The sequence below is a fragment of the Propithecus coquereli genome, unplaced genomic scaffold (genome assembly GCF_000956105.1).
Source record: "Propithecus coquereli isolate 6110/MARCELLA unplaced genomic scaffold, Pcoq_1.0 Scaffold150, whole genome shotgun sequence".
NCBI lineage: Eukaryota > Metazoa > Chordata > Mammalia > Primates > Indriidae > Propithecus > Propithecus coquereli.
The window spans coordinates 791,952-818,903 of NW_012139414.1; the positions used below are offsets into that span (position 1 = coordinate 791,952).

Below are 26,952 nucleotides of genomic sequence, written 5' to 3' on the forward strand. Positions count from 1 at the left end.
TGTCCCATTGGCTGTCCTTGCCATGATTAAAACCAAACCAAGAAAAGCCTTTATTTTAAGTGGCCCAGTTGATTGTCTCAGAAGGAATTACTCACTTCCGACCCTTATCTGCTAAGCATTTGTGATCAGTCTGATAGGGATGTATAGAGAGAGACAGTTGTCATAGGCCAGTGTGCTCTTCTGGATGGGGGGTGGGCACAGAGAGGCCAGCCCTGCAGTGGCGGAACCATGTCCCACGCTGCAAAGGAGGCTGCCTGCGATGAGGGAAGGGACCCTGGAAGGAATTTCTGAAATGCCACCTCTGGAGCTCCTGGGCTCACTCTGAGACCTTAGCTCACTTTTCTGTTAAATGAAAGAATTGGCTGAGGAAGAGTTCAAAGATTGAACATTCCGGCTCTAACATTCTTTGAGTCTCTCTGATTTACAATTTCTAGATGGTAGATAAATATTGGAAAGATGAACTCCATACAGTAGGGTTTTAAATACCTAAAGATATCACAAAACACTTAGTTGTCCTAGATGTCAACTGAATAAACATTAGTGAGTCTGACTTCAGAAATGCTGTTGGGACACTCATCACAGATGCCTAACTGGACGGCTGGGGACTGAGTCTTATTATTGTTTCTTATTTTCTTATTTTTCTCCCTGAGTGCCTTTTACAGTGCCTGACACGTAATTGAGGGCATAAGAATGCTTATAAAATCAAAGAGACAGAAAGGCCTCCTTGCCTCTTTCAGAGTCAGTGTGCCCGGCTGGCTCTGCACTTGACCTCGCATCTGTTTAGTGGCTGCTCTTGGGGAAAGTCAACGTGGGAAGCCTGGGGCTGCCCCCCGCCCCATTGCTTCCTGCTAGTCTGGAGGGGCTATGCTTTAGGTGGAACCACAGATTATTTCAGAACTCACTCCCAGACTGAAAGCTGACTTTGGCTTCCAGACCCAAAAGTCTGTGCATGCCTACCCCTCTCAAAATGAAAATTTCATCTGGGGGAGGAGCTTGATAGTACCTTTCACATCCAAACAACATGGGTTCTGGATGAATCATTAGCTTCTGACCTGAAGCAAGTCTTTCTCCCTAAATGACACTGTGCCTGAGCCTTAATAAAGAAGCCTGAAGTTCCAGGTAAAGGGCTGTCCTTAAGGCTCGCAGTGCCCAATCGCTGGGTCTCTGAAGCCTGTTTCAGCACATAATTCCAGAAGACGTGGAAACCCTCTACTCACTCCAAAAAGGGCTCACTGGCAGCAGAGATCTGGAATGCTAAACTTAAAATCATAAAAGGCCAGATGGACGCTTGTCACATACAAACCATGGCAGGCAGTCTGCGGTGGCAGCTCCGTTTGGAATTGAGTTTGGGGAGAAGCGGCCCTGGGATTCCACATACACGTAGTTCAAGGTGTTGGGAGATGAAGGTTCCCGCCAGCGAAATCAGGAAGGTTTATGGAGAGGTGGGGCATTTGAGTCATTTTAAGTTTGCGAAAAGGGCATTGTAGACGAGGACTGCTGCTGTCAGGGCAAGCGCAGGGTTGGCCAGAGCAGGGTCGGAGGCATTGCTGGGGAGTGGGGCCGAGGGGGCGGGAGGTCAGGATGTGGGATCGCCGCAGCAGCCAGGGTCCTTGGTCAGGAGCTGAGCTTGCTGTGGCTTTTAATGATGGATAAGAAAGAATTTGGAGAAGCCGGAGTGTGTTGTTAAAAAGTCAGCTGTGATCATTCCCCAGGGTACCCATCCCAACCCAAGGTTCCCAGAGGCAGGGCAAACGGACCACCCCTGGCCCAGAGGACACTTGTGCAAATTAGAAAAAGTACTCCTTTCTCAAGACTCTTGCATCTCTGGGGAAATTGTCTAATCAAATGGATTTTATTAGAATAAGACATTTTCTTGCCATCTGTCTAAAACATGCCAGAATACCGTACAGGTCGAGGATGTCCTATCTCGAGTGGCCCCCCCTGTGGTAGCACCACCGGGGCCTGCTTGCCCTCTGCGGTGGCTGGGTGCAGGCTTGGCCCCAGGACTTGGCCTGAGGCAGGGCCCGAGCCTTTGTTTTCCATGACCCCCTCCCACCATGCATACTGGGAACCCACCACGAAAAAGGGGCTCAGACCTTTTGGTCTGTTGTCAACCGACTGCCTCTGTCCAGCAACGCGGTGCTCTGCTGGAAGTTCTGCCACGTGTTCCACAAACTCCTCCGAGATGGACATCCGAATGTGAGTTCCTTGGGCCACAGAGGCTGCTGTCCACGCCCATGCTGTCCCCTTCCCCTGGCCTCTGGGTTCCCCGTTAGAGGTGGGCAGCCTCTCTCCAACCAGCCTGTCTTCCCTGCCCCATCCCGTCCTCTCTTCTGCTCTCTCACTAGCTGTTCTCTTCCCTCTCCAGGTCCTGAAAGACTCTCTGAGATACAGGAATGACTTGAGTGACATGAGCAGGATGTGGGTGAGTTTGGAGATGGCCCAGGAGCCCCCTGCTCCTTCTCCTCCTTTCCCAGAGGCCACAGAACAAGGGCCAGGGAATGGGGCATATTCATCTCTTTCAGCTTGTTTAGGATTCTCCTATTAGCCCAGGGAGGGGCTAAGGATGCCCCAAATAATATCACAATGTCCACAGTCTTACCTGGGGTCCTTGGAAGCTGCACAAAAGTTCCAGGGCCTGGGAGCTTCTCCTGTCAATGGACCCTCATGTCAAAAAGCTGTCTGGGCATTGGGATCCCTTAGCAGCTACATTGCCACTGTTCCTACGTCTTCCCTTCCACTGGGGTCACAGTGCGCTGAGGATTAGCATTCCCAGTTCTTAAGGCCAATACCTTTTCTTTCCTGTCCAGGGAGTCTCAGTGGCTTAGGCTGACGGGGGAGGTAGGTGGCAATGTCAGAATCCATTGAAAAGAGTGTCTCTCTACATGCCCCTCAATCCCTGTAGATTCTGATGTCCAAGGGCATGTGTATGGAGAGGGGTCATCTGCATTTTGGAGACTCTTCCCGGTTGATTCTTATATGGCCCTCTTGTCCCTATCAGTTGAGAACTACTACCTTTGCCTTTACCCTCAAAGTCTTACCAGCCTCTGTCTGCACTCAGCACTTGTAACATGGTAGCCATTCTGTAGTCCTATCTACCTATCCCAGGTGGGGAGATGCAGGCCCAGAGAGGGGGGCAGCTTGTCCTAAAGTCACAAGGCTTGTTACCTGAACAAAGCCGATAGTTGTCCCCAACTCTTCCAATGACATTCTGGAAAGCTTTCCTTATCACATGTAAAGCTTAGACCTTTTCCTTTTTATTAGAATTTGCCTGGTATATCTTTCTCCAGCGTTTACTTTCAACTTTCTTATATTCTTATGTTTTAGAACTATCACTTGTAAATAGCATTTAGTTGGATGTGAGGTTTTTGTTTGTTTTTTTATTCAAGATGGCAGCCTTCGTCATTTACTGGGCATTTAGTCTATTTACATTTATTATATGTTACTTACATATACATACTTGATATGTTTATATTTATATTTTATTTTATGCTTTCTATTTTCCCATCTGTTCTGGTTCTATTTCTCTCATTCCTTGCCTTCTTTTGGGTTGGCTGGGTATTTTTTTTATCATTCTATTTTTTTCCTCATTACTAGTTGCGAGATTAAAAAAATATTTTTTCTGTTATGTTCTCGAATAATTACAAAATGCTTGCTCAGTTTACCAAGGTCTACATTTCTTACCTTTATCTGTTTCCTGTATAACACAAAGACCTTAGAATTTTTTAATTCTACTCACTCCTTCAACTTGTGTGTCAGTATTGTCATGTATTTTAGTTTTGGTTATGTTTTTCTTTTTAAACCCTATAAGATATTGTTTTATTTTAGTTGTTTTATTCTGTGCTTGCCACAGAACTTCCATCTGGGATCAGTTTCTTCCTTCCTGAATTGTTTCTTCTAGAATGTTCTTTATTGAGAGCCTGCTGGTGGCAAACACCATTTTTGTTTGTTTGAGAATGTCTTTATTTCAACTTTATTCATGAAAGATATTTTCTCTGGGTTTAGAATTCTAGGGTGACGGTTATTTTCTGTCAGCCCATGAAGGATATAATTCAGGATTTCTTTTCACTGACTTCTGGCTGTCATGATTTTCATAAAGTCAGCTGTGAGACTCACTGTTGCTCCTTTGAAGCCAATCTGTATTTTATCTCTGACCGTTTTAAGATCTTGGAATGTGTCTAGGAGTGAATTTATTTTGGATTCTTTGGACTTCTTAAATCTGTAGGTATCTTTTATCAGTTATGAAAACTTTTCATTGTTGTTTCAAATATTACCTTTTGCTCCATTTGTCTTTTCCTTCTGACACTTTGTCTTAGAAGCGTGTTGGACTCTCTCACTCTGTCCCCCATATCTCTAAACCACTATTTTGGTTTTTTCTACATATTTGTCTCTGCTGCATTTTGGATAATTTCATCAGATCTAGCTTTCAGTTCACTTGTTCCCTCTTTAGCTCGGTCTAATCTCTTGGTAAACCTCTCCATAAGGTTTTCAGTTTTAGTTAGTACAGTTTTAATTTCTTGACGTTCTTTTTTTTTTCAGATTTGCTTGGTATTTTTTACAATTCCTTATGCCCTACATATATTTTGAAACAACCTCTTTATCTCTTCAGATATGTTAAACCTAGTCATTTCATATATTGCTTTTTATAATTCCATTATCTAAAATCCTTAGAGATCTGTTTCTGTCATCCATCACTTTTTGTGACTTTTGCTCATGCTATATAATTTCCTTTTGTGCTTAGTTATTTTGCACTGTAAGCTGCTCCTTTTCCTTGGCATTCTATTTGTGGGAATTCCTTGAAGTCTGTAATGAAGGCAGGTTCCTCCAGAGAGAATCGGCATTTGCTTCCATTGAGATCATTCTAAATTAAATTCTCAGCTTAAGGTTTTGTGAATTCTGGGTAGATCCCCTTGGGGACTGGCTTATGGGTCCAATTCTCAGCAGTGGTTTTTCCTTCCCTCTAATCACAAAAGTGGTTTGAAGCTATAGACTTTCTTTACAGCCCTCAGGGGGACTTCCTCCTCCATACAGGAGTGCCAGGGTGTGTGTTATTTTATATATACCCTTGCTTCCCTCCACCAATGAGGCAGTCTTTTAGCTCTTCCATGAGACTCCTCAACTTGGGCAGGCCAGAGTCCTGTCTCTTGTTCACCACATGACCACTGAGGCCTAGAAAATCAAAGCTCAGTTCACCTGGCGTGGCAAAGCTCACCCCAGCCTTCAGTTGCCTGAGTATCTGTGTTTACTCAGTTCCCGGCCTGAGGATTTCTTACGCTCTTGCTAACTCATTGATGCCTTCAAAAAGAAGTTTTAATATTTTACTCAGTATTTTTAATAGTTTTCAGTGGGAAGATCAACCCAGGTAGCTAGCCTACCTTGTTACCCAAAATGAAATTCCTTTAGGTCTTTCTTCCTAGGTAGTTCTGTCTCTTGCCTTTGACTTAGCGTTTCTGGAAGTTAGGACCATCTTTTGCTTTTTGATCCTTGTGCATTTTCATGTTAAGTATAGTTAGTTGTTTTTGATGGTGAAAATATTTTTCTCCTTTTTCCATGCTTTCTAATTTTTCAAAAATGAACTTTTCTATAAGTATTACATAAAAATTAATAAAATATGAATTGTTCATAGAAAAGTAATACCTTATCAACATACTGCCGTATCTGGCATTGACATTTTTAACCTCTTCTGATTCCTTACCTCCCTTTGGTGCCCTTTCAGACATGTTCAATGTGATTCCTTTATTCTGTTCTAGAGCTGTGGTCCCCAACCTGTGGGCTGAGGACTGGTAGCAGTCCTTGGCCTGTTAGGAACCGGGCCGTATAGCAGGGAGTAAGCAGTGGGTGAGCATCACCACCTGAGCTCTGCCTCCCGTCAGATCAGCAGCGGCATTAGATTCTTACAGGAGCGCAAACCCTACTGTAAACTGCATAGGTGAGGGATCTAGGCTGCGCGCTCCTTATGAGAATCTGATACCTGATGATTTGAGGTGGAGCTGAGGCCGTGTTGCTAGGGCTGGGGAGCGGCTGCAAATACAGATTCTCATTATCAGAAAGGTTTGACTGCACAATAAATGTAATGCGCTTGAATCATCCCAAAACCATCCCCACACCAACCTCAGTCCATGGAAAAATTGTCTTCTATGAACCCGGTCCCTGGTGCCAAAAATATTGGGGACCGCTGCTGCTCTAGAGAATATAGATGCACTTAAAAGAAAATGTGGAAGTCAAAACTCATATGGGAGCCACAGCTGTTCAGTTTAAGGGTTCTTTGCGCCCCCGTTTCCCTCCCTTGTTGTAGATAGCTGGGAGTTGCCAACATCACTCTGTTAATTTTCCTTCTTCCCAGGCACCCAGGGCAGCAGGGGCCTGGCTGCATGGGCAGGCCCCATGGGAAGGTGTGTTCTGCACCAGCTAGGACTGGTCCCATTTCAAATCCCCACCCCATGATAATAGTATAAATGCTCTTAGGCTACTGGAATCCATCGGCAGAGGTGTTCTTACTGTGCTTAGAGAAAACAGAAGGAAGGAAATAGCCCATGGCCAGACTCTGATTGCCAAGGGTAGGAGACTTACAATTCTTAAATAAGAAGCCTTATTCAAGATTTATCCCAAGGAAGTCCTCACATTTGTACACAAGAATGCTGTAAAAATGTTCACTGAAAGTTAGTTTATCATGGCAAAAATTTTAACTAATTTGAATTTATTGAGTCAGTTCAATAAATTACAATAATAATTATATAGGACAGTCACAAAAAATTATGATACAGGAGAAAGTTTAAGAAGATAGGACAGGCCGGGCGTGGTGGCTCACGCCTGTAATCCTAGCACTCTGGGAGGCCGAGGCGGGCGGATTGTTTGAGCTCAGGAGTTTGAGACCAGCCTGAGCAAGAGCGAGACCCCATCTCTACTAAAATTAGAAAGAAATTAATCGGCCAACTAAAAATATACAGAAAAAATTAGCCGGGCATGGTGGCGCATGCCTGTAGTCCCAGCTACTGGGGAGGCTGAGGCAGGAGGATCGCTTGAGCCCAGGAGTTTGAGGTTGCTGTGAGCTAGGCTGATGGCACGGCACTCTCTCTAGCCTGGGCAACAAAAGCGAGACTCTGTCAAAAAAAAAAAAAAAGAAGATAGGACAAAATTGCAGTATATTAAGTGAAAAAATAGATTGATTCTGTTTTATATTTTAAGAATAAAGGTAGAGCACTGAGGATTTTTCGGGTAGTGAAATTATTCTGCGTGATACTATAATGGTAATTTTACATTTGTCAAAACCCATTGAATGTTTAACACCAAGAGTGAACCCTACTGTAAACTCTGGACTTTGGGTGATAATGACATGTCAATGTCGGTTCATCGATTATAACACATGTACCACTCTGGTGGGGGATATTGATAGTCAAGGAACTTGTGTGTGTTGGGGGGGCATAAGAAGTAAATGGAACTCTCTCTACTTTCTGCTCAATTTTGCTATAAATCTAAAGCTGCTCTTAAAATAATCTATTTAAATTGAAAAAATAGGCTGGGTACAGTGGCTCAGGCCTGTAATCCTAGCACTCTGGGAGGCCAAGGAGGGAGGATTGTTTGAGCTCAGGAGTTCGAGAACAGCCTGAGTAAGAGCGAGACCCCGTCTCTACTAAAAGCAGAAAAAATTAGTGGGACGTGGTAGCATGTGCCTGTAGTCCCAGCACTTTCGGAGGCTGAGGCAGGAGGATCCCTTGAGCCCAGGAGTTTGAGGTTGCAGTGAGCTAGGCTGATGCCACGGCACTCTAGCCTGGGCAACAGAGCGAGACTCTGTCTTAAAAGAAAAAAACAAAGAAAAAAGAAAGGAAAGGAAAGGTTATACCCGTAAAATGTTACCTGTGATTACAACTAGTGGTTAGGTTATGAGTGATTTGTTTGTATGTGTGTTTTTCTACATTTTCTAAATTTTTAAAAATGGACATTTGTTATTTTCATAATCGGAAAAAGATTCTCTACCAAGGAAGTCCTAGCTGCAGGTCTCTGGACCCACATGTTGTTGGTGTTGACACTGTTTTCTTGCGTCTTCCCGACAGGGTCACCTGAGTGAGGGGTATGGGCAGCTTTGCAGCATCTACCTCAAACTGCTGAGAACGAAGATGGAGTACCATACCAAAGTGAGTCCCGGCGGACGACCCGCCGCCACCACCCGCTCCCACCCTAAGTCCCCTCAGCACCTCTCTGAGCCTAATTGATAGGGATCCTTCAGGTAACAGACAGCCTGGGCTCCCAGGGAGTGCTTGAGCCACACTCCAGCTGTACGAGAGGAAAACTGCAGTCGGGCCTCTGGGGTGTGGCAAGGCCTGGGATTTTGGCCTATGTCTTCTATCTTTTGTTCCCCATTTTACGTCTAGAAAGAGGAACCGTATCCACTAGGTTGCCTTATACTGTTACAGAAATACTGATTATACTATTAATATAAACAATTCCTGCAATTTCTCTAGTGAGTTTCCACACAGAACCTTCTTTTAATCAATATCTGACTTTGGTCAGTAAGTATTTCTCACACACCTAATGCATGTAAGACTGTGTGCTCAGTACTAACAAGCATGTAAGAGTAAGTAAAAAATGGGCTGGGCGCGGCGGCTCATGCCTGTAATTCCAGCACTTTGGGAGACTGAGGCAGATCACTTGAGTCCAAGAGTTTGAGACTAGCCTGGGCAACATAACAAGACCCCATCTCTAAAAAAAATAAAATAATTAGCTGGGCATGGTCACATGTGCCTATAGCCCCAGCTAGGTGGGCGGCTGAAGCAGGAAGATCTCTTGAGCCCAGAAGTTCGAGGCTGCAGTGAGCTATGATCATGCCACTGTACTCCAGCCTGGGCAACATAGCAAGGAAGACCCTGTTTCTTAAAAAAAAAGAAAAAAAGAAGAAGAGGAAGGAAAAATTGCCTGCTTTGTAGGAGTTGACAGATTCCTGGGGGCAGACGGCACACGTGCACACTGGCAGTAGCCATGTCATAGTGCACAGCAGTTACCTGTGCCCATGGAGAGGTGCCAGGGACCTTCTGAAATGACAAAGTCACAGTGTCAGGAAGAGCAAAGCGAAGGTGGAGCTTGGGGGATGGGGGAGGTGCAAATGCGTGGGCGGGAAGGAGAATGGTGTGCCAGGTGGGAGAGGAAACGGCTTGAGCCGGGAGCTGCCAGTGGAGATGGAGAAGGGAAGAGATTGAAGAAGAAATAACATAATTTAGTGTCTTTATCTATATTATCTTTTATCTACTCGAAGGGTAGCTTTGATTCATTGATACTATTCTACTGTTAAACCTTGTACAGACATCATTTAATGTTCACGACAGCCGTACAAACAGGTGTAATTATATCCTAGGAACATGCAATTTGGAGGGTGGTTGAGTCCCGTGGAAAGCGTGGACTTGAACGCAGGGCTGCTTGGTGCTGACGCTGTGCCGTGCCCAGTGGCTGCTCTTACCTGCCTTAGTGTGTCATTGAGGGCCTGCCACGGGCTGGATGGCGTTAGGTTCTGAAGAGAGCGGGGTAAATGGACTTTGTCCCTGCCTTGGGAGTCTTGCAGTTTGGTCGGGAGAGGAGAGAGATACCAACAGGGCTAGAACGGGAGAAGCAGAGGCGGCACGGGGACCATGAGGGCATCTACCTCAGACTCAGGGCCACACAGAATGCTTGGAGGCAGTGACGCCTGAGGTCAATCTGAGCGCATTCTGGTTGTCTCGGCTGCATAACACATCGCACAAAAACGGAGTAGCTCAACACAACAATCTTGCCTTAGCTCCTGCACTTTCTGTTGGTCAGGAATTCTGGAAGGACTTGGTTGGCACTACTGGCCGGAGGGTTCTTGTGAGGTTGCAGTCAGATGATGGCTGGAGCCAGAACCGTGGGGACTGCACAGAGCGGCTGGGGAGAGAAGAGGGGGCCGGACGAAGAGGGCCAGGAGGGCATCTCAGGCAGAGGGATCAGCTGGAGACCTCAGAGCATGAGGCCGGAACAGTCTGGTGACCTTGTGGAACTAGCGACAGATCCACGTTGGTGTGAGGCTCGGGCAGGGTGGAGAGCGGTAGACGTGAAACGTCCGGGTCACCGAGGCCTCAGCACCCGCCTGAGGAGCACTTTGGACTGTTCTGTACCCGCTGGGGATCAGGCCTTCAAGCAGTGACATGGGCCACTGTGCATCTCGGGTTGCCCTTCCTGGGGGCAGGGTGGAGCGGGGGCTTGAGAGCCCCAGGCTGCCAGTGTGGACGATGATGGGAGCCAGAGTTAGGAGAGTTGTCCTCGGGATAGAGGGCTGGGGACTGCCGGGAGATTGGCAGGAAAGGGAGGAGGGGGCAGTAACCAGAGGGGCCGCGGGGCCAGTGAGACAGACCTTGGTAGCGGGAAGAAGGGCACGAGCAGAGAGAAGGGGAGGCCTGGGGGCCGGGTGCTCTGGCCTATGGGCTCTGACAGGACAGAGAACAGGTGTCTTACCTTCGTCCAGCCCAGAACAGGTGCTCAATCAGGATTTGTCGCCTGAATGACAGAATGAACTAGAAACTACATGGGCTCTAGCAGCACAGAGGGGCTGGTCCTGAGTAAGGAAAGAGGCTAGAGGACAGGAAGGACGGGGCTCCATGGAGAGCGGGGAGGGGACGGGAGGCAGGATGCGGAGGCCACTGCCACCTGACGATGTAAGAAGGAAGGTCACGTGCTGAGGGTGACAGGGTGGGAATCGGATACCAAGTTTGAGAGGGAAGGGAGTCATCCACGGAAGGGCAATGGCAGGGCTGTCATGGGCACTGTTACAGACTGAATGTGTCCCCCCAGAATTTACGTGTTGAAATCCTAACCTGCAGTGCAATGGGATTGGGGCCTTCGGGAGGTGATAGGTCATGAAGGTAGAGCCTCGTGCGTGGGATTGGTGCCCCAGTCAGACAGGGCAGGAGAGAGCTTGCTTCTCCCTCTCGGCCATGTGAGGGACATAACCGGGAGGAGGGCCTAGACCAGGAACCGGATCTGCCAGCACTTTGGTCTTGGGCTTCCCAGCCCCAGGACTATGAGACGTCAATGCCGGGTGTTTAAGCCGCCCTGTCTGTGGGGTCTTGTTATAGCAGCCTGATCTGACTAGGAGGACGCTAAGGCCAGAGAGCGTGAATGATTAGTGACACCAGCTGTGAGTCCTTCTCTGGGGACGTTTGGCCGCTGGCCCTAGGCACAGAGCATGTGACAAGGACCCAGGCTCAGCAGATCTTCATAGCAGGGTGGTGGAAGGATGGGCAGGGCATTGGGGGTGGGACTGATGTCCAGACTGAGCCAGGAAGTGAGTGTGGCCAGAGAGACAGGAGTGGGAGCAGGAAGGGACTGGCCATCTGAGTGGTGGCAGACGTGAGGGCGGGACAGGGCTGCAAGGGCAGAGACCTGGATGTGGCAGCTGGAGCGGAGGATGCTGTGCAGGCGGTTCTAGGTGGTGGCAGGGTCCAGGGTGGGCGCACATAGCTGGGGGTGGAGTAGAGGTGCTGAAATGGAGGAGGTCAGAGGTTACAATCCCAGGGTACAGGGCTTGGGGCAGAGGAAGACTCTGGTATAGGTGCCAGGGACTCGGATAAATACCAGGTAGTGACCAGAGATGGCAGGTCCTAGTGATGAGGAGATACAAAGGGGGAATAATTGAATCAAATGAACTTGCAAACAAGAGCCATTGTCATTTGGAGAAACACCAGGACCCGGGAAGGACACGGCCCACACCTCCCAGCCCGTGTAAATGGGCTCGTGGAAAGTGAACCCGCGTCACTCCAGAGGCTGCGCTGTCCTTTGGGGGCAGGTGAGAGGTTGAGGCTACAGGCTGCCCTGAAGTTCCGAGAGGCAGTGGGATGGGAGATGGGGTGCAGGAAACACCCGAGGACGGTAGGGACGGAGAGGCTGGGAGGGGCTGGGCATGGAGAGCCCTGTGTTTGGACACCTGCCACTGGGGACGGCAGAGGCGCTGAGGTGCCCTGTGGGACTCTGTGGAATTCTGGAACCAAGTCCACCAGCCTCAGAGGCCTTGGCACCTTGGACCCCAGAAGCTGAGTCTGCGGTGGGCATTTCCTGGCAGGGGATGGAACATTAGCCCAGCCACGTGGGGGAGGCGGGGGCAGAATCATGAACCCTAAGATCCAGCTCTGCTCTTGCCTTTGTCCCGGACCTTGCCTGGCCCTCGGCAGCCCCCAGCACGGCGCTGTCGTGAGCCTTTCTGGTAGGAGGGCGGGGGTGGGGACTCTGGGACACAAAGATGGAAGGCGTTGGTGTGTCGGGGGTATGAGGAAAGCCAGGGGAGGGCACAGATGCAAACTGTCAAAAGAGGTCAAGGGTTTCAGGTTAAGCAGAGTTCAGATGCCATCGTATCTTTCGTGTGCCTGGTGTAGGCAGGTGAGCCCACGGCTGAAACGCTTGGATTCACTGTGAAGAAGTCACCATGCCAGGCAGTGTCCAAGGCTTTGCAGGAGCCTCATAAGTCAGTCGCTGGCCTCGCTGAGAGAAGTCCCTGAGTGTGCGCTTCACACTCAGCTCTGCCGCGACCTCCAGCACCTGTGTGTAGCGCATCCGTTACTGTACACGAGTTTCCACCTGCGCCTGGAAGCAGTCTGTTTTCGAGGCAGACTGACCCGAGTTCAGACTTCAGCTTCATACCTATGTGACCTTTAACCCAGATTTAAAATGGGAATCATTATTTCTGCCTCACGGACTGTTGTGAGGATTAAATCAAAGTCGAAACGCATCGTGCAAGGTGATGGGCAGGTGTCCCCTGCCTCCTCCGCCTCCCCTTGCCCTGGTCCCCAGAGTACCCAGAGGCTCCCCGCACTACCAAGCTTCACGGTCCCAGCTCCCTGCTGTCCCACCCATTCAGAGTCACGGGAGGGCACATTAAAACACAGCTCACTGGGCCCACCCTGGAGTTTCCGATTCAGTAGGTCTGTGGTGAGAATTTGCATTTCTAACAAGTCCCCAGGTGATGCCAATGCGGCTGGTCCCGGGACCACTCCTGCAGGACCACTGCTGTCGACTTCGAGGTGAGATAGAATAGAAATGACAGACACCCACCACCTGGCCCTTTTATCTCAGTATTTCCATTTTCAGAGCCTAAAGTACTCACTCTAGAACTTAGAAGGCCCCGAAGAATCGGCCATGCATCTTTCTGGGGCCCTTTCCTTTGCCAGAGGGACAAGCCACACAGATGAAGACACAAGGATGTGGACACTTGGCGGCGACTAATGATACCAGTTAACTTCTCTTGACTTAGGGGTGTGCTACGTAGCATGTTCCTGCCCACAAGTTTCTCTTGCTAATTACACTCTGCAGCAGCTAATGTGAGAACGGGTTTGCCTGCCCTGCTCTCGCAGCAGCAGCTTCTGGAAATGGCAAAGGACAGCAGGAAGTCTGAATAGGATTCAGACGGACCAGGGCTAAATATAATTATTCCACTGCCTCACGTGTCGTGGGTGATTGGGAGGCGACCATGTCGCATGCTAAGTGTCATTGCACTGCGGGAAAGCATCTTTAGAAGAATGTCCCAGGGCGCAGATTGTAAGGCAGGAGCCCTCGCCTGGCTCTGAGGGGTGGGATGGAGCCTTCACCTCTGATAATGGGTAGAGGACATTCTGTGTGTGTGTGTGTGTGAGAGAGAGAGAGGTTGTGTGACCTGACACCGTCTCCCCAGGAAGAATGTGGGTGCCCGTGGGAGTACAAGCTGCGCAGGCACGGTCCAGCCTGCAGCTGCCCAAGCTCAGTGTGTACAGGGCTGCTTGATGTTGGTCGGGCAAGGTAGAGAGCTCCTAACATGCCCTGTTCTGACTTCCTCTACCTCCTTTCCAGAATCCCAGGTTCCCAGGCAACCTTCAGATGAGTGACCGACAGCTGGACGAGGCTGGAGAAAGTGATGTTAACAATTTGTAAGTGGTTGCCGTCCTGCTGTGGGCCCAGTGGGGAGGAAAGCTTTTGTGGATGCTGTCACTTCTCATTAGGGTCACAGAAGGCCTGATGGCAGGGGCAGTGCTGGGGTGGGGACCAGAGCCCCCGGGTGACTTGGCTTTGGGTGACTCTGCCTTACCCAGACCCTCTGCTGGGCTGTCTCATAGCCCGGAGTTTTCCTCTCTGTCTTGCCCTCCCAGCCTAACACTGGGACCTGTCCTCTCCCTTTGCCACTGTCACCGTTAACTCTGCCCTGCTGGATCTTTACCTGGCCTTAATACCCACTCGGGTGGGGGCTGAGAATGGGAGCCGGGATGTGTGTGCCTGTACTTGTGCATATGCGTGTGTTTATGTACATGTGTGTGCACACATGTGTGCCTGTGTGCGCATGTGCATTCCGGTGTGCACTGGGGACTGGAAGTAGCAGTGCAGAGCATGAGGAAGGGGCAGGTGACAGACTGGCCTCAGGCCGTGGAGTGTAAGCTTTCTTTCCTCTTGGGTCCAGTTTCCAGTTAACAGTGGAGATGTTTGACTACCTGGAGTGTGAACTAAACCTCTTCCAAACTGGTGAGTCTCCTCCCGTCCGTCTGACCCCAGCTCTCACAGGAGTTGCCTCATTCCCAGCCTCGTTCCCTGCTGGGACCAGCTGGCCTGGCCCTCCTTTGCCTACAAGTTGCGCAACGCAAGGGGCAGGAAAATAGAGATATTCGCTCCTCATCTCTGCGCACTCCATTCCGCATGCAGGGAGGGCCTGAAGCTCTCGGCTATTATCCAAATCTGTGGTTTCATATCGGAGCAGAAAGACCATATTTCCCTCCCTGCTGGCCTCCCTCTGGAAGCCCAGGCCTCCAAGATCCCAAAGACAGCTCATACCCCTTTGACAGCCACTGATTGGACTGTGGCCACAGCCCTGGCCAGTCCTGCCTGCCACTCAGAGCGGGGCAGGCACGAGGGCGTGATTTCTGCCCGGGAAGAAGGACTTGTGTCTGCTGTTCAGTTGGCAGCCATGGGAACAAGCTGGTCAGGTTGGGGTGTTGCCCAGGTCCACGTGAGAAGCTCGTGAAGTCCCACTCTGCTAGCAGGGAAGTTGGCTGCACATCCAGGCTCTCTTTTCCTGAGAGTTCTGGTGCCTCCAGACCGTCAGCCCTGAAGCTTCCCCAAAGAGCCTCAGCGGGTCCTTCTCCCCAGCGTCTCCTCCCCAGGCCTCCCAGCTGGCTCCCTCCTTTCTCTGGGGACACAGGAGCAATGTTCTGAGTCTCGAGGTGTTCCACGACAAGTGTCCAGCTCTGGGAGGGTGTTCCCCACTGGAGGTGTCTTGCGCAAGCTTGGTGGCCTTCTCAGCATGTGCACAGGGAGGGCCCACTCTCGGGGCTCTGACTCCTCACCCTGAATTGCAGCTTCCCTCAGCGTGTTCATCTGTGCATCAAATGCTTACTACTGGCCTATTCTTTTCCAGAATATTCTGTTCCAGGCTATACTAGGCCTCTGACAGGGCAACTAATTCCTTAATACTTTTTTTTTTTGGAGACAGGGTCTTGTTCTGTTGCCTGGGCTGGAGTGCAGCAGCATCGTCTTAGCTCACTGCACCCTCAAACTCCTGGGCTCAAGCGATCCTCCTGTCTCAGGCTCCCGAGTAGCTGGACTAGAGGTGCACGCCACCACACCCGGCTAATTTTTCTATTTTTTGTAGAGACAAGGTCTCGCTATGTTGCCCAGGCTAGTTTTGAACTCCTGGCCTCAAGCAATCCTACTGCCTCCACTTCCCAAAGTGCTGGGATTACAGGCATGAGCCACTGTACCCAACCATATTCCCTAATACTTTGACCAACCAGTTCAGTATAAGATGTGGTCAGAGAAATATCAGAAACAGTTGGAAACTGTGATTTGTGGGAAAAGGAGGGTACTCGGCTGACTAGTAACCTATTTGAGCAGGGTCTTAAACAAAACTCAGTAGAGAAGTAAAAATAAAACACAACACAATATCTGCCCTCTCAACCTAGTCACGTTGAGAGAGGTGGTGTAGATGTGTGTTTTTTTTAATGCATTGGACATGTTTGCATAAAAGTATATGAATAATTGTTATAGCTAACTTTTCATTACTTCCCTTTGGGTGGGAAGGACCTGGGTGGATAATTCAGAGTTCATCTGCATTTAGCTTAGGAATGTGCTAGATTTGAATACAGACATGAATGATGTTCTCGGAATTGTCATTGTTGGGAAAGTGCAACCTAGAAGTTGCAACTCAGCTGATCCCAGCTGTCTCCCAGCAGCTCCAGCCTCCTCTCAGAGCCACCGCCTGCCTGCCATTGCCGTGGTGGCTGGGGGAGTGCGAGTCAAATGTTGGACCCTTTGGAGATGTCCTGCCAGCTCCTGGCAGCAGGTGGACCGAGCAGAGAAGTGATGACGTCCAGAAGGACGTGAGTAGGCTGAGAGAATGAGTGTGGGGTACAGGTGGTCAGCTCAGTCCTTTTGTCCCACATCCCATGAGCACTGGCCCTGCTTTTTTATGCATTGTTCCCTTAAAATTGTGACCACAAGATTTTGTGTTCCTCCCCCAAATCAGGAGCCGTGACTGACTCATCTTTGAATTCCCTCTGTTCTAGCCCAGTGCCCAATATATATGGCAAATTCTCAGCAATAAAATAATGCTTCTGGCCGGGCACAGCTGCTCACACCTGTAATCTCAGGACTTTGGGAGGCTGAGACAGGAGGATCACTTGAGCCCAGGAGTTTGAGGCCAGGCTGGGCAACATAGTAAGACCCCATCTCTACAAAAAATGGAAAAATTAGCTGGGCTTGGTGGCACATGCCTGTGATTCCAGCTTCTTGAGAGGCTGAGGCAGGAGGATTGCTTGAGCCCAGGAGTTTGAAGTTGCAGTGAGGTGTGATGACACCACTGCACTCCATCCTGGGTAACACAGTGAGACCCTGTCTCTAAAAAAAAAAAAAGGAAAGAAAAAATGCAGCCTTTGGACAAATAGCGATGAAGAGATAGGTGAATAAAATTCATTAAATGTTGTCAGCTTCCAGCTTCACGCTCTGGGAATATTTGGCATGAATTACTTAAGAGTCTTCTAGAGTAGAGCTACCCATGTTTAAACCCCAAGTCTTTGCAAAAAGCCCTCCGTGGTCAAATGCATTGATTTGGAAGCCAGAACCCTCTGTTACACGTACACCCAACCCCACTCTGTGCCCCAGGTGCCTACATCCAAGTGCCACAAAAATCAAGAGCGCTGATGTGGAATACATCTCTCCAGGCTGAGTCCTTGTCTGTGACCCTGTAGGGTTCTGACCAGTACCCTCGGAAGGGTGCCACTGGTTTTCAGCACTGCAGGAAACATTGGCAAATGACACTTAGCATTTATTTTGAGGACTCGGTTTTCAAAGTGCGGTCCCCAGACCGGCAGCATCAGCATCACCTGAGAACTTGTTAGAAAAGCAAATCGTGGGTCTCACCCCAGACCTGCCGAGTCAGAACTTCTAGAGGTAGATGCAGCCTGGCACCCTGTGTTCTCACAAGTGCCCGAGGTCTGCACTGTCCAACAGGGTAGCCACTAGCCACAGACGACTATTTAAATTGATTACAATTAAATAACATTTAAAAGTCAGGTCCTCCCAGTTGCACTAGCCATATTTCAGGCATATTTCAGGTAGCCACGTGTGGTTAGCACATGGGACAGTCCATGCCGAACATTTCTATCCATCATTACAGAATTCGGCTGGACAGTGCTACTCTGGGTGATTCTCATACATGCTAAAGTTTGCCAACCGCTAAGCTAGGAAATAGTTTTCAGCCCTGCCTGCATATTAGAATCACCTGGGGGAGGGTCTGATGCCCCAGACCAATTAAAACAGATTGTTGTGGGGAGTTGCAGGCAGATGATAATTTTTCAAAGCCAAGGTTGAGATCCGCTGCACGAGTCTGTGCTTTTCCCACGACATTCCCGTTAAGTATTACGAGACCCTTACCAGGTGTGTGCTGTTACAACCGTCTGTGCTTCACCGAAGAGCATCTGACGGCACAGAGAGGTTGAGCTGCTTGTCCACGGTCACACTGCTGGACGCCACTGGGCGGAAGTCAGGCAGGCAGGCAGACGGAGTCGCCTGTGGTTTCTTGCCAGAGCGGAGCCTGAGGAAGCCTGTAGACTTGGGGACGGCTGCCTTGCAGTGACAGCTGCTTTTAATTTGTGTCAAGAAGAAAAGCCGCCTTTTAATTAGAACAGTTTGGGATTTTTTGCAGCCGCCAGACTAACCCAGTTACGATTAGTGCAGTCAGGGGAGGCAGAGCACATGTAGCTCTAGGCTTCCCTATGGGGCAGTTCCGCTCACGGAGGGGCTGTCAGGGAGAGTCGTTTCTTTGCCTGTCTCATGCGGAGTCTCCCAGAGGCAGTGGGCAGTCGATGCAAGAAGGAAAATCAGCCCTGGCCGGTGGTGTGAGCTCAGGGTCTACAGCCAGGCCTCCAGTTGCTTGGGAGGGAGCAACTTCCTCTCTGGAACTTGGGAGGTGGAGAGCAGTATTCTACTTCTGTTGACCAGCTTCCCCAAGGACCTCGATCGGCCTTTGGTCCTGCCGGTGCCTCCTGCTCCCTGGTCCCTTACTGTGGCCCTCGTAGGCTCTGCAATTGTCCAGCCTCCTCCTGGTGTCCCAGAACCGCTGTAGCAAGCCACCAGGAAGCCACAGCTATGTGATCCCTTCTTCATCTTCTGATCAGTGTTTGATACTTTCCCCACAGGTTAGCTGCTGCCACCACCAATCTTGGTGCTCCTAAAGGTCAGGGGTGACAGGGAGGGCTGGATTGGCAGCCCTCTGCAGCCCCTTCCAATCTGGAAATTTTGACTCCCCATAAAACAGAGGGCTCTCCTTGATCAATAACCCATCTTCCCATTAAATCAGAAACTCTAAAAGATGATGTGTTCTGTCTTTCTGATCAGACTGGGGGCAGGGACTAGAAAGATCCTCAAAGACAGGACCTTTGTCCATTATCTCATCTATCTCGTAGATGAGATAATGCACGCACAGAATAGGTCCTTGGTGTACGTCCAACCCCTGCCTCTGCCCCTCTGAAGAGGTCACCTGTAACTTCCTGGCTCCACCACCTTCCTGCCCCTTTTATTTCCTAGTGTTCAACTCCTTGGACATGTCGCGCTCTGTGTCGGTGACGACAGCTGGGCAGTGCCGCCTCGCCCCGCTGATCCAGGTCATATTGGACTGCAGCCACCTCTACGACTACACTGTCAAGCTTCTCTTCAAACTCCACTCCTGTGAGTACCCCGGCCTGGGTCTTCCGTGAGATTCAGGCCAGAAGGAGGGTCCCAGCCCAAGGATGCCCCCAGAGAAATGCAGCCCCTCTCTGTGGCTGTGGCTCTCTGCTTCTGTTCCAAAAGACCCTGGAGCTCTGACCATTGTGAGAATAGAAGAGCGGGGCCCACGCTTTGGTGTGCCCAGTAAAGCCCATGGCTGGCAGTAGATGTGTCTCAGGCTGGTCCTCTCCGTCTGCCTCCAGCTGGAGCACATTACCATTCATCAAGCATGTCAAGTATTTTAGGAACCGCGCAAATAACAGCACACCTGGCCTAGACCCACAGGAGCTAACGCAGTGATTTCCAAACCGTTCATCAACACAATCTCTGCACAAATGGAACTTTGCAGAGAAATATAAAATATAACACAGCGTCTCAGGTCCATGCAGGGCTGTTTCTTACCTGGCTCCAGATCCCAGGGTGCCCTCAGCAGAAAATACTTTAGAAACTACCGGTCTTACAGAAGTTCTTATTCTTTTGTGCACTTCTTATTTAAAATGATGTGTCTGAGCCGTAGTTCTTTAAATTAGTAGGTCTGGTAGGGTTTAGGTTCTGCGTATCCCCGGATAAATCTGATGTGAATGGTCCCTGGGCCACACTCCAAGGCGGCCACCATGCAGGGTACACGCATGCAGGGTGTGTGGATGATGGCAAACCAAGAAAAATCAAGACACGCGTCGATACTAGCAAGGTTTTGCACCGCAGAAGGGACAAGGATGTCCTATACTTTTACAAGTGTAGGACAAGGGATACTCTATAACTGTGGCCATTGACAAATAATAAACCTGGTTATTTAAACAGGGCAAGAAAGTAGCATCACTGATTAATCCAAGATGGTTTCATGGAACGGAGATGGGAATTTGCTGTTCAAGGATTAGAAAGGCTTTGGAGCAAGTAGGTGGGCCCGAAGGGAGCAGAGGGCAGACTGAGCCCCAAGAGAAGAAGGGAGGTGGCTGCTTAGAAGCGCCAAACACAGATGAACTTGTATTGTTTGCAAGATGCTACAGAACACAATTGCCCAGTAGAACATCACCACTGTCTTCTTACAAAGTGGGAAGTGAAGAAGCAGGTAATTATTAATAAGTATTTGGATGTATGGGCCTTCGTTAAAGGCAGGGCAGCTCACGAGACCCACACTGCTTGCCTCTGGACAGGGGAGCCGCGGCCAGGGAAGGGGTAGGAGAGACACTCTGTACAGTATATACTTTACTAAAAATAGACTTTTGTTTTAGAGTCACAGGAAAAGTTACAAAGAGAGTACAGAGAGTTCCCATATACCCTGTATCCAGCTTCCTCTGTTGTTAATGTATTAGTGCAATATGTTTGTCACAACTAATGAACCAGCACTGACACCTTGTTGTTAACTAAAGTCTATACTTCGTTTGGATTTCCACTGTTTTTACCTAATACCCTTTTCTGTCCCCGGTCTCATCCAGGACACAATATGACATTCAGTTGTCATGTCTCCTTAGGCTTCTCTTGGCTGTGACCATTTCTCAGACTTGCCTTGTTTTTGATGACCTTGACAGTTTTGAGTACCCGTCAGGTTTTTTGGTAGAACATCCCTCAATTTGTTTTTTTCTGATGTTTTTCTCCTGATTTGACTGAGGCTAAGAGTCCTTGGGAGAAAGACCAAGGAGGTAAAGTGCCACATCCCTCCACTGTCCACTGTCGCCGTATGGAATGGTCATGCTTCATACGTGTGCTCCCTGCTTATACCACATGCATGTATCACCCATTTAAAAAAACAACTAGAATTTAAATTTAAATAAGAGAGCAAAACTCAAAGGATTGCTGAGCTGTGATCTATAGCTGAAATACAGACTCACACAATCTGGGAGGTGAAAGGACCTCAGAGAACCAGCTCTGCACGGGAGGAGACTGGCCCTAAGAGGCCACTGCTTGTGCGGCGTTGTAGAGCTGGCTAGTGACCAAGCCGGGACTGGATCTAGGTTCCCTGAGTCTCGGTCCTGTGTCCTTTGCCTTATGACAGGCATCCTGTCAGGCAGGCCGTGTGGATCTGTCCCAGACTAACATCAGTCCTGAGCCTCAGCCCAAAACGTACAGTGGTGCTGAGCATAGAGCACATGGGAGAGAACCGCCCCCCTAGGGCCTGCTGTGTGGTCAGGTCACCACTGCTTCTGTGGCCAGGGACACAACTTCTGTCCCACTGTGCCCAGGAGCAAACTACAGTGGAAGGATTTAAGGATGATCATCCGTGGCCCTTATCGAAGCTGCAGCTGCTTCCACATAGCTGCTGTGGTCAAAAAGGAGCCCAGAGTGACAGTTTTCCTTGACGGTCGCCGTTCTGTTTGCTGTAACTGATCTGCAACATTTTGGGAAAATACAGTTTCACTGTACCTGCCATTTTAAAAAAAACAAAAAAGGGGGATGATCATCCCCGCATCCCTGCTGGTCCTCCTGGGCTCTGTTGGGTACCAGTCCTCAGGGACACTTTAGGCCAGGAATGGCCCCTGGCAGGACTGGCCACGTGCCCCGGAATGGCTGGTCTCCTCCCTCCAGAGCCCCGCTGTGGCTTGCCTGCCCTCTGGTCCTCTCCTTCCCACTCACACTCTTTCCAATTTCTTGCAGGCCTCCCAGCTGACACCTTGCAAGGCCACCGGGACCGCTTCATGGAGCAGTTCACAAAGTAAGTGGCTTGAGTGACAGAGAGGAAGGCGGGTCAAAGAGTGCTGTAAAATCAGTGCAGCTGTGCAGGAGCGCCTGCTTTAACGTGCTGGAGGGGCGAAGTTATGTGCATTTTAAGGTGACAAAGTGACAGAAAATAGCTCAGACAGCAGCAAACCTGCCAGTGGCTGGGGGAGCTGTTGGTTCTCTGATAAATCACATGGAAGCATATAGAAGAAACAGATTTCATCCATTCATCAATCACCTGCTTTGTGCCCAAGACGTCATCTTTTTCTTTTTCCTCTCCCTAAGTTCTGGTCTTGTAGCATTTACATGCTGACAACTCTTAACTATGTATCTGTAGCTGAAACTTCTAGATTCAGTCTCACGTGCCTGATTTGACATCTATACACCAGATGTAAATCTCAAACTGAACTCTAGATTTTCCCAAAAAAACCTTTCTCTCCCTAATCCTTTCTATCTCAGTACGTACTGCTGCCATTTAGGCCAGAGATCTGGAACTTGCCATTTTCTTCATCCCCATGTGCAATCCGTTAGCAGGTGCAGGTGATAACCCTACAATATGTCTTTTTCCTTCCACATTTCCATCTCTTCCACTACCTGCCAGGTAGCTGCCTGCCAGAACCCTCCAATATTGACCGGCCTCCTGGGCTTCCACTCTGCCCCCTGCAATACAGTCCTCACCCAGCGGATAGAACACCCTGTAAGAACATAAATCCCTTGCTCAAAACCTCGTGATGGCTCCTGGTTACATGTAGAATAAAATCTAAGCTCTTCTTCGTGGCCTGGCCCCTGCCTGCCCTTCTGACCTTGTTTCTGTTGCTCACGGTGCATCAGCTACTTGGGGTCTTCTTTCCATTCCTGGAACATCAGGGCCTCTGCACTTGCTCTTCCCTCTTCTTGGGGTGCTTTTCTCCCAGCCTGGCCAGCTCCTGGTCATGTTTTGTCACCTCGTCAGAAGGGCAGGCTCTGACCCCCTTATGTAAATCCGGTCATCTTCCCCGCTCCTCTTCCTCCAGCCCAACCCCACCCCAAAGATCTCTGCCATGGCACCCTTTGTGTTTCCATCATAGTTCCTGGCACGGCTGTTTTTTCTATTTGGCCTTTTTGACCATTATTATATCCCTAGCACCTGACAAATAGCAGTCCATGAAACAAAGGTGCTCAATAAATTTTTGAATGAATTAATGAACTCATCAGCCAGCGATCTCATCTAGGAGAGGAAGAGCTTGTCTGACTGGGGAGTAGATTATTCTGGTGCATTTGGGGAGACGAAGTGGTGAGTAGATGAGAAGTAGAGCCCATCCTTCAAGAAAGCATGTCCAGGAAGGGGAAGGATGGAGGAAGCTGAGAAGGGCATCCTGGCTTATCTCTCTATATTTTGACCCTCTTGTTTTTCTTGTTAATTTCCTCATCCTTGATGGCAGCACCTAAATCCCAAGTTGAGGCTTCTCTCGCTGGTTGCCCAGGGGCAATCACAGGACAAGTGCAGGGTTATACCAACCCTCCGGTTTTCCCTGTTCCCTTCCATAAGCCTAGTACACGTTCTATGATAAATGACTTACTAAATCTTAGGAGACAGGCCCCGGGGCTGATTTCCTGGAATGTTAAATTCCGGTAGCTTGTGAAAGCAGTCGGGCTATTACTGTTGGCTCCGGCCCAGAAAGATGGGGACGTGTGGTCAGGTGATTTGATTTCCTTTCATTTTTCTCTGGCTTATGAAAACACCTCCTGGGGGAGCCGCCTCACTTTCTCTTCCACACAGACACGCTGCTCTCCGAGGCCTCACTGCCCTTGAACTCAGGGAAAGCAGCAATGACGTCACAGGGACAGACCTAACTCTCTTGGTGTCTGACAGGCTGTAATGAGACCCTGGGGGTTTAGTTTTTTGGTCTGGGCTAGAGAAAATTCTGTGCTGCAGGTAGAGAGTGCCGAGTTTCATCTCAGAATAGTAAGTCTGGATGCTCTCAGGTTTTTTGGTCTTCAGCCTTTATTTAGATTCAAAATAGAGCTGGGGGCAGTGGCTCATGCCTGTAATCCTAGCACTTCTGGAGGCTAAGGCAGGAGGATCACTTGAGGCCAGGAGTTCAAGACCAGCCTGGGCAACATAGCAAGACCCCATCTCTACTGAAAAAAAAAAAAATTAGCCAGATGTGGTGGCGCACCCTATAGTCCCAGCTACTCGGAATGCTGAGGCGGGAGGATCGCTTGAGCCCAGGAGCTTGAGGTTACAGCGAGCTATGATTGCACCACTGCACTCCAGCCTGGGGGACAGAGCGAGACCCTGTCTCTAAAAAAAATACCAACAACAACAAAATAGAGATTTGGGAATGAGAAAAAAAAAAAGTTGATTTCTTCATGCCCATATTCATCTGAGATTAGGGCATAGATTGTTTTTCTGCCTGGTACTGTGGTAAAACTAGCTCAACAAGGCTTAGTCTCCACTCTCTAGGAACTTACGGTCTAATTGAGGAGATAACAAGTAGCTCAAAAACAAGCAGAGGTCATTAAAAAGAGATCTACATTAGTAATTAAGTTCCCTTCCCTTTCCTATGGTTAGTTAGTTTATGCTCAAAGAAAGTAATTTATTTTAATGTTACTGTAAGCCCAATATTCCCAGGCAGGTAAATCTGCAAAAGAATAGCACATATTCCACAGTGATGAAGAAGGTAGTTTTTGGGTTATCTGCTCTTCCAAAGGATTCTGGCATGAATTAGTCCTTTCTCACCAGCAGACAGCTAAGGATTGGCCGTGAATGACCTTCTCGGTAGCATCATAATTGACTCCTAGCGCCATGGAGTTCATCTCCTTGACAGCCTGTGCCTTGGGGCTGGGTAGGGCACAGGAAGCCTGAGTGGCTGCTCTGTCCCCTCCCTGGGGCTGCTAAAGACACCCAGCACCCCTCGGGCCCTTCTCCACCCCTAGGTTGAAAGATCTGTTCTACCGCTCGAGCAACCTCCAGTACTTCAAGCGGCTCATTCAGATCCCTCAGCTGCCCGAGGTGAGTGTGCCTGGCCACGCCCTGGGCACTGCGGAGTCCCAGGCGCTCTTGGAGGCTGGCAGGGCCTGGCACCATTTGAGGATGTTTCTCTCCTCTTCAGAACCCACCCAACTTCCTGCGAGCCTCAGCCCTGTCGGAACACATCAGCCCTGTGGTGGTGATCCCGGTGGAAGCCTCGTCCCCTGACAGCGAGCCGGTCTTGGAGAAGGATGACCTTATGGACATGGACCCCTCCCAGCAGGTGGGGACCACATGGGAGAGAAACGTGGCCCTTCCCATTGCCCACAAGTGCAGGGAAAGGCTGGGTGAGGCCCCCACCAAGGCTAAGTGGCTCTAACCAGGTTCAGCCTTTTCTTAGACTGAGCACCCTGCCTGTGGTTCAGTCATAAGTGAGTCTGACCCAGGTTAAGAAAGGGGACCTTCTGATATGCCTCTGGTTTGACCCACACATGGAAATCTCTGGCTCTCTTAACGTGTTCTCACTCCCTTTGGTCACCACAGAATTTATTTGACAACAAGTTTGATGACATCTTTGGCAGCTCGTTCAGCAGTGACCCCTTCAATTTCAACAGTCAGAATGGCGTCAACAGGGATGAGAAGTGAGTCCCAGCTGGGTTCCAGCAGATGGTGCAGGAGCTAAGTTAAGCCGTGATCTTCCTCACGACACCTGGCCAGGGAGGGACTTCAGTGATACTTGGGGCTTCCTAGATAAAGGATGTCCTGATCCTCACATCTTGGCCCCTTCAATTCCAGAACAAAACCAGTAACTGTGGGCCTGTGGGTATTAGATTAGCAGTGAGTAACGCTTAAAGTAACATCATTTATGGAGTTTCAAGGAATTGTCCCCAAATAAATACAAGCTTTTGACTTGTATTTGTACTTGTAATGTGAGCTCCCGGCCCACATTACAAGGAGAGAGGTGGAAGCAAACTCGTTCTTCCCCCAGGGACCACTTAATTGAGCGGCTGTACAGAGAGATCAGTGCGCTGAAGGCACAGCTGGAAAACGTAAAGGCCGAGGTACGTGACGGGGTCTGCTCTGTCACCAAAATGTGGCATATTTTGATGTTAAATTTGCGTCATGTAGGTACTTGTTGGACCACATCCTGAGGCCAGGTTAATTAGTAGAAATGCTGAAGGCTGAAGAACCCGGTCTTCCCGCGGCCCCATTGTGACGCATGGCCATTGTGTGTGCCTTGAGAGCAGCATTTGGGCCAGGCGCAGTGTCCCCTCCATGCCCAGAGATGGCTTTGGTCACCACCTGTCTAGGAGGCTGTGGCGACAAGACAGGTCCTTCTCAGGTGGCAATAAGAAGAGTTGGGTTTCTAGCTGTGGTGTCTGGTGCTGTATCGATGACTGCCCCTCAGAGCTGTGGCTGGTCACGTGACTTTACTCACAGGGACAGCCACGGTGTCCTCACCTTCCTTCTTCCGGCTTGTCCTCCACCACCCCTGGCCACTCTTCCTAGGACCGGGACTCCCTGGCCACCATCCCCTATGGGAGGTGGTTGGCTCATAATGACCAGAAGGCCCCACTGTCTCGAGACCTCAGGAGCTGGCCCATCAGGGGACTAGGTATTTACTCGGCGAGTGCAGGAAGCCAGTAGGACCCGCTTCTGCTGCCCAGCACCCCGCCCCATGGCAGTGGACGACTGGCCTCGTGACCTGAGTCCCCCCGCAGGGCCAGCGGGCCGTGCTGCAGCTGAAGGGTCGCGTCAGCGAGCTGGAAGCCGAGCTGGCGGAGCAGCGGCACCTGCGGCAGCAGGCGGCCGACGACTGCGAGTTCCTCCGGGCAGAGCTGGACGAGCTCCGGCGGCAATGGGAGGACACCGAGAAGGCTCAGCGGAGCCTGACCGAGATAGAGAGTGAGAGGCCGCCCGGCAGGCTGGGGGGTGGGCTCGGGGTCGCATCTAGCTAGATCGGCATTAGAGGCAGAGCTGAGCGGCAGAGCCCTAGCCCCACGTCTTTCTGGCAGCTCTGTCAGGAATGCCACCTGCCGCCGTCAGCCCAAAGGGCAGGTTTGAGTCCAGAAGGTACAGCCCGTCGGAGGCACCGCTGAGCACAGGGGTGGGGACTACAGAAGGTGACGCTG

The 26,952-nt window shown here is 49.8% G+C and overlaps 1 protein-coding gene across 2 annotated transcripts in view; it reads left to right on the top strand.

Moving 5' to 3' along the window:
* Window positions 1-2,062: 2,062 nt before the first annotated feature.
* LOC105807087 (huntingtin-interacting protein 1) overlaps window positions 2,063-26,952 on the top strand; it is a 44,087-nt gene continuing 19,197 nt past the window's right edge. Inside the window, exons 1-12 of one of the 2 annotated variants that reach the window (XM_012640372.1) lie at window positions 2,063-2,199; window positions 2,369-2,425; window positions 8,052-8,132; window positions 13,816-13,892; window positions 14,417-14,478; window positions 19,033-19,173; window positions 21,805-21,862; window positions 24,787-24,862; window positions 24,963-25,103; window positions 25,364-25,461; window positions 25,809-25,881; window positions 26,542-26,725. In XM_012640372.1, coding sequence (XP_012495826.1) covers window positions 2,411-2,425; window positions 8,052-8,132; window positions 13,816-13,892; window positions 14,417-14,478; window positions 19,033-19,173; window positions 21,805-21,862; window positions 24,787-24,862; window positions 24,963-25,103; window positions 25,364-25,461; window positions 25,809-25,881; window positions 26,542-26,725 — 1,006 coding nt within the window. In that variant the 5' untranslated portion in view covers window positions 2,063-2,199; window positions 2,369-2,410. Of the gene's footprint in view, window positions 2,200-2,368; window positions 2,426-8,051; window positions 8,133-13,815; window positions 13,893-14,416; window positions 14,479-19,032; window positions 19,174-21,804; window positions 21,863-24,786; window positions 24,863-24,962; window positions 25,104-25,363; window positions 25,462-25,808; window positions 25,882-26,541; window positions 26,726-26,952 lie in introns of those variants that run through there. The other variant, XM_012640371.1, reaches the window with a different exon arrangement.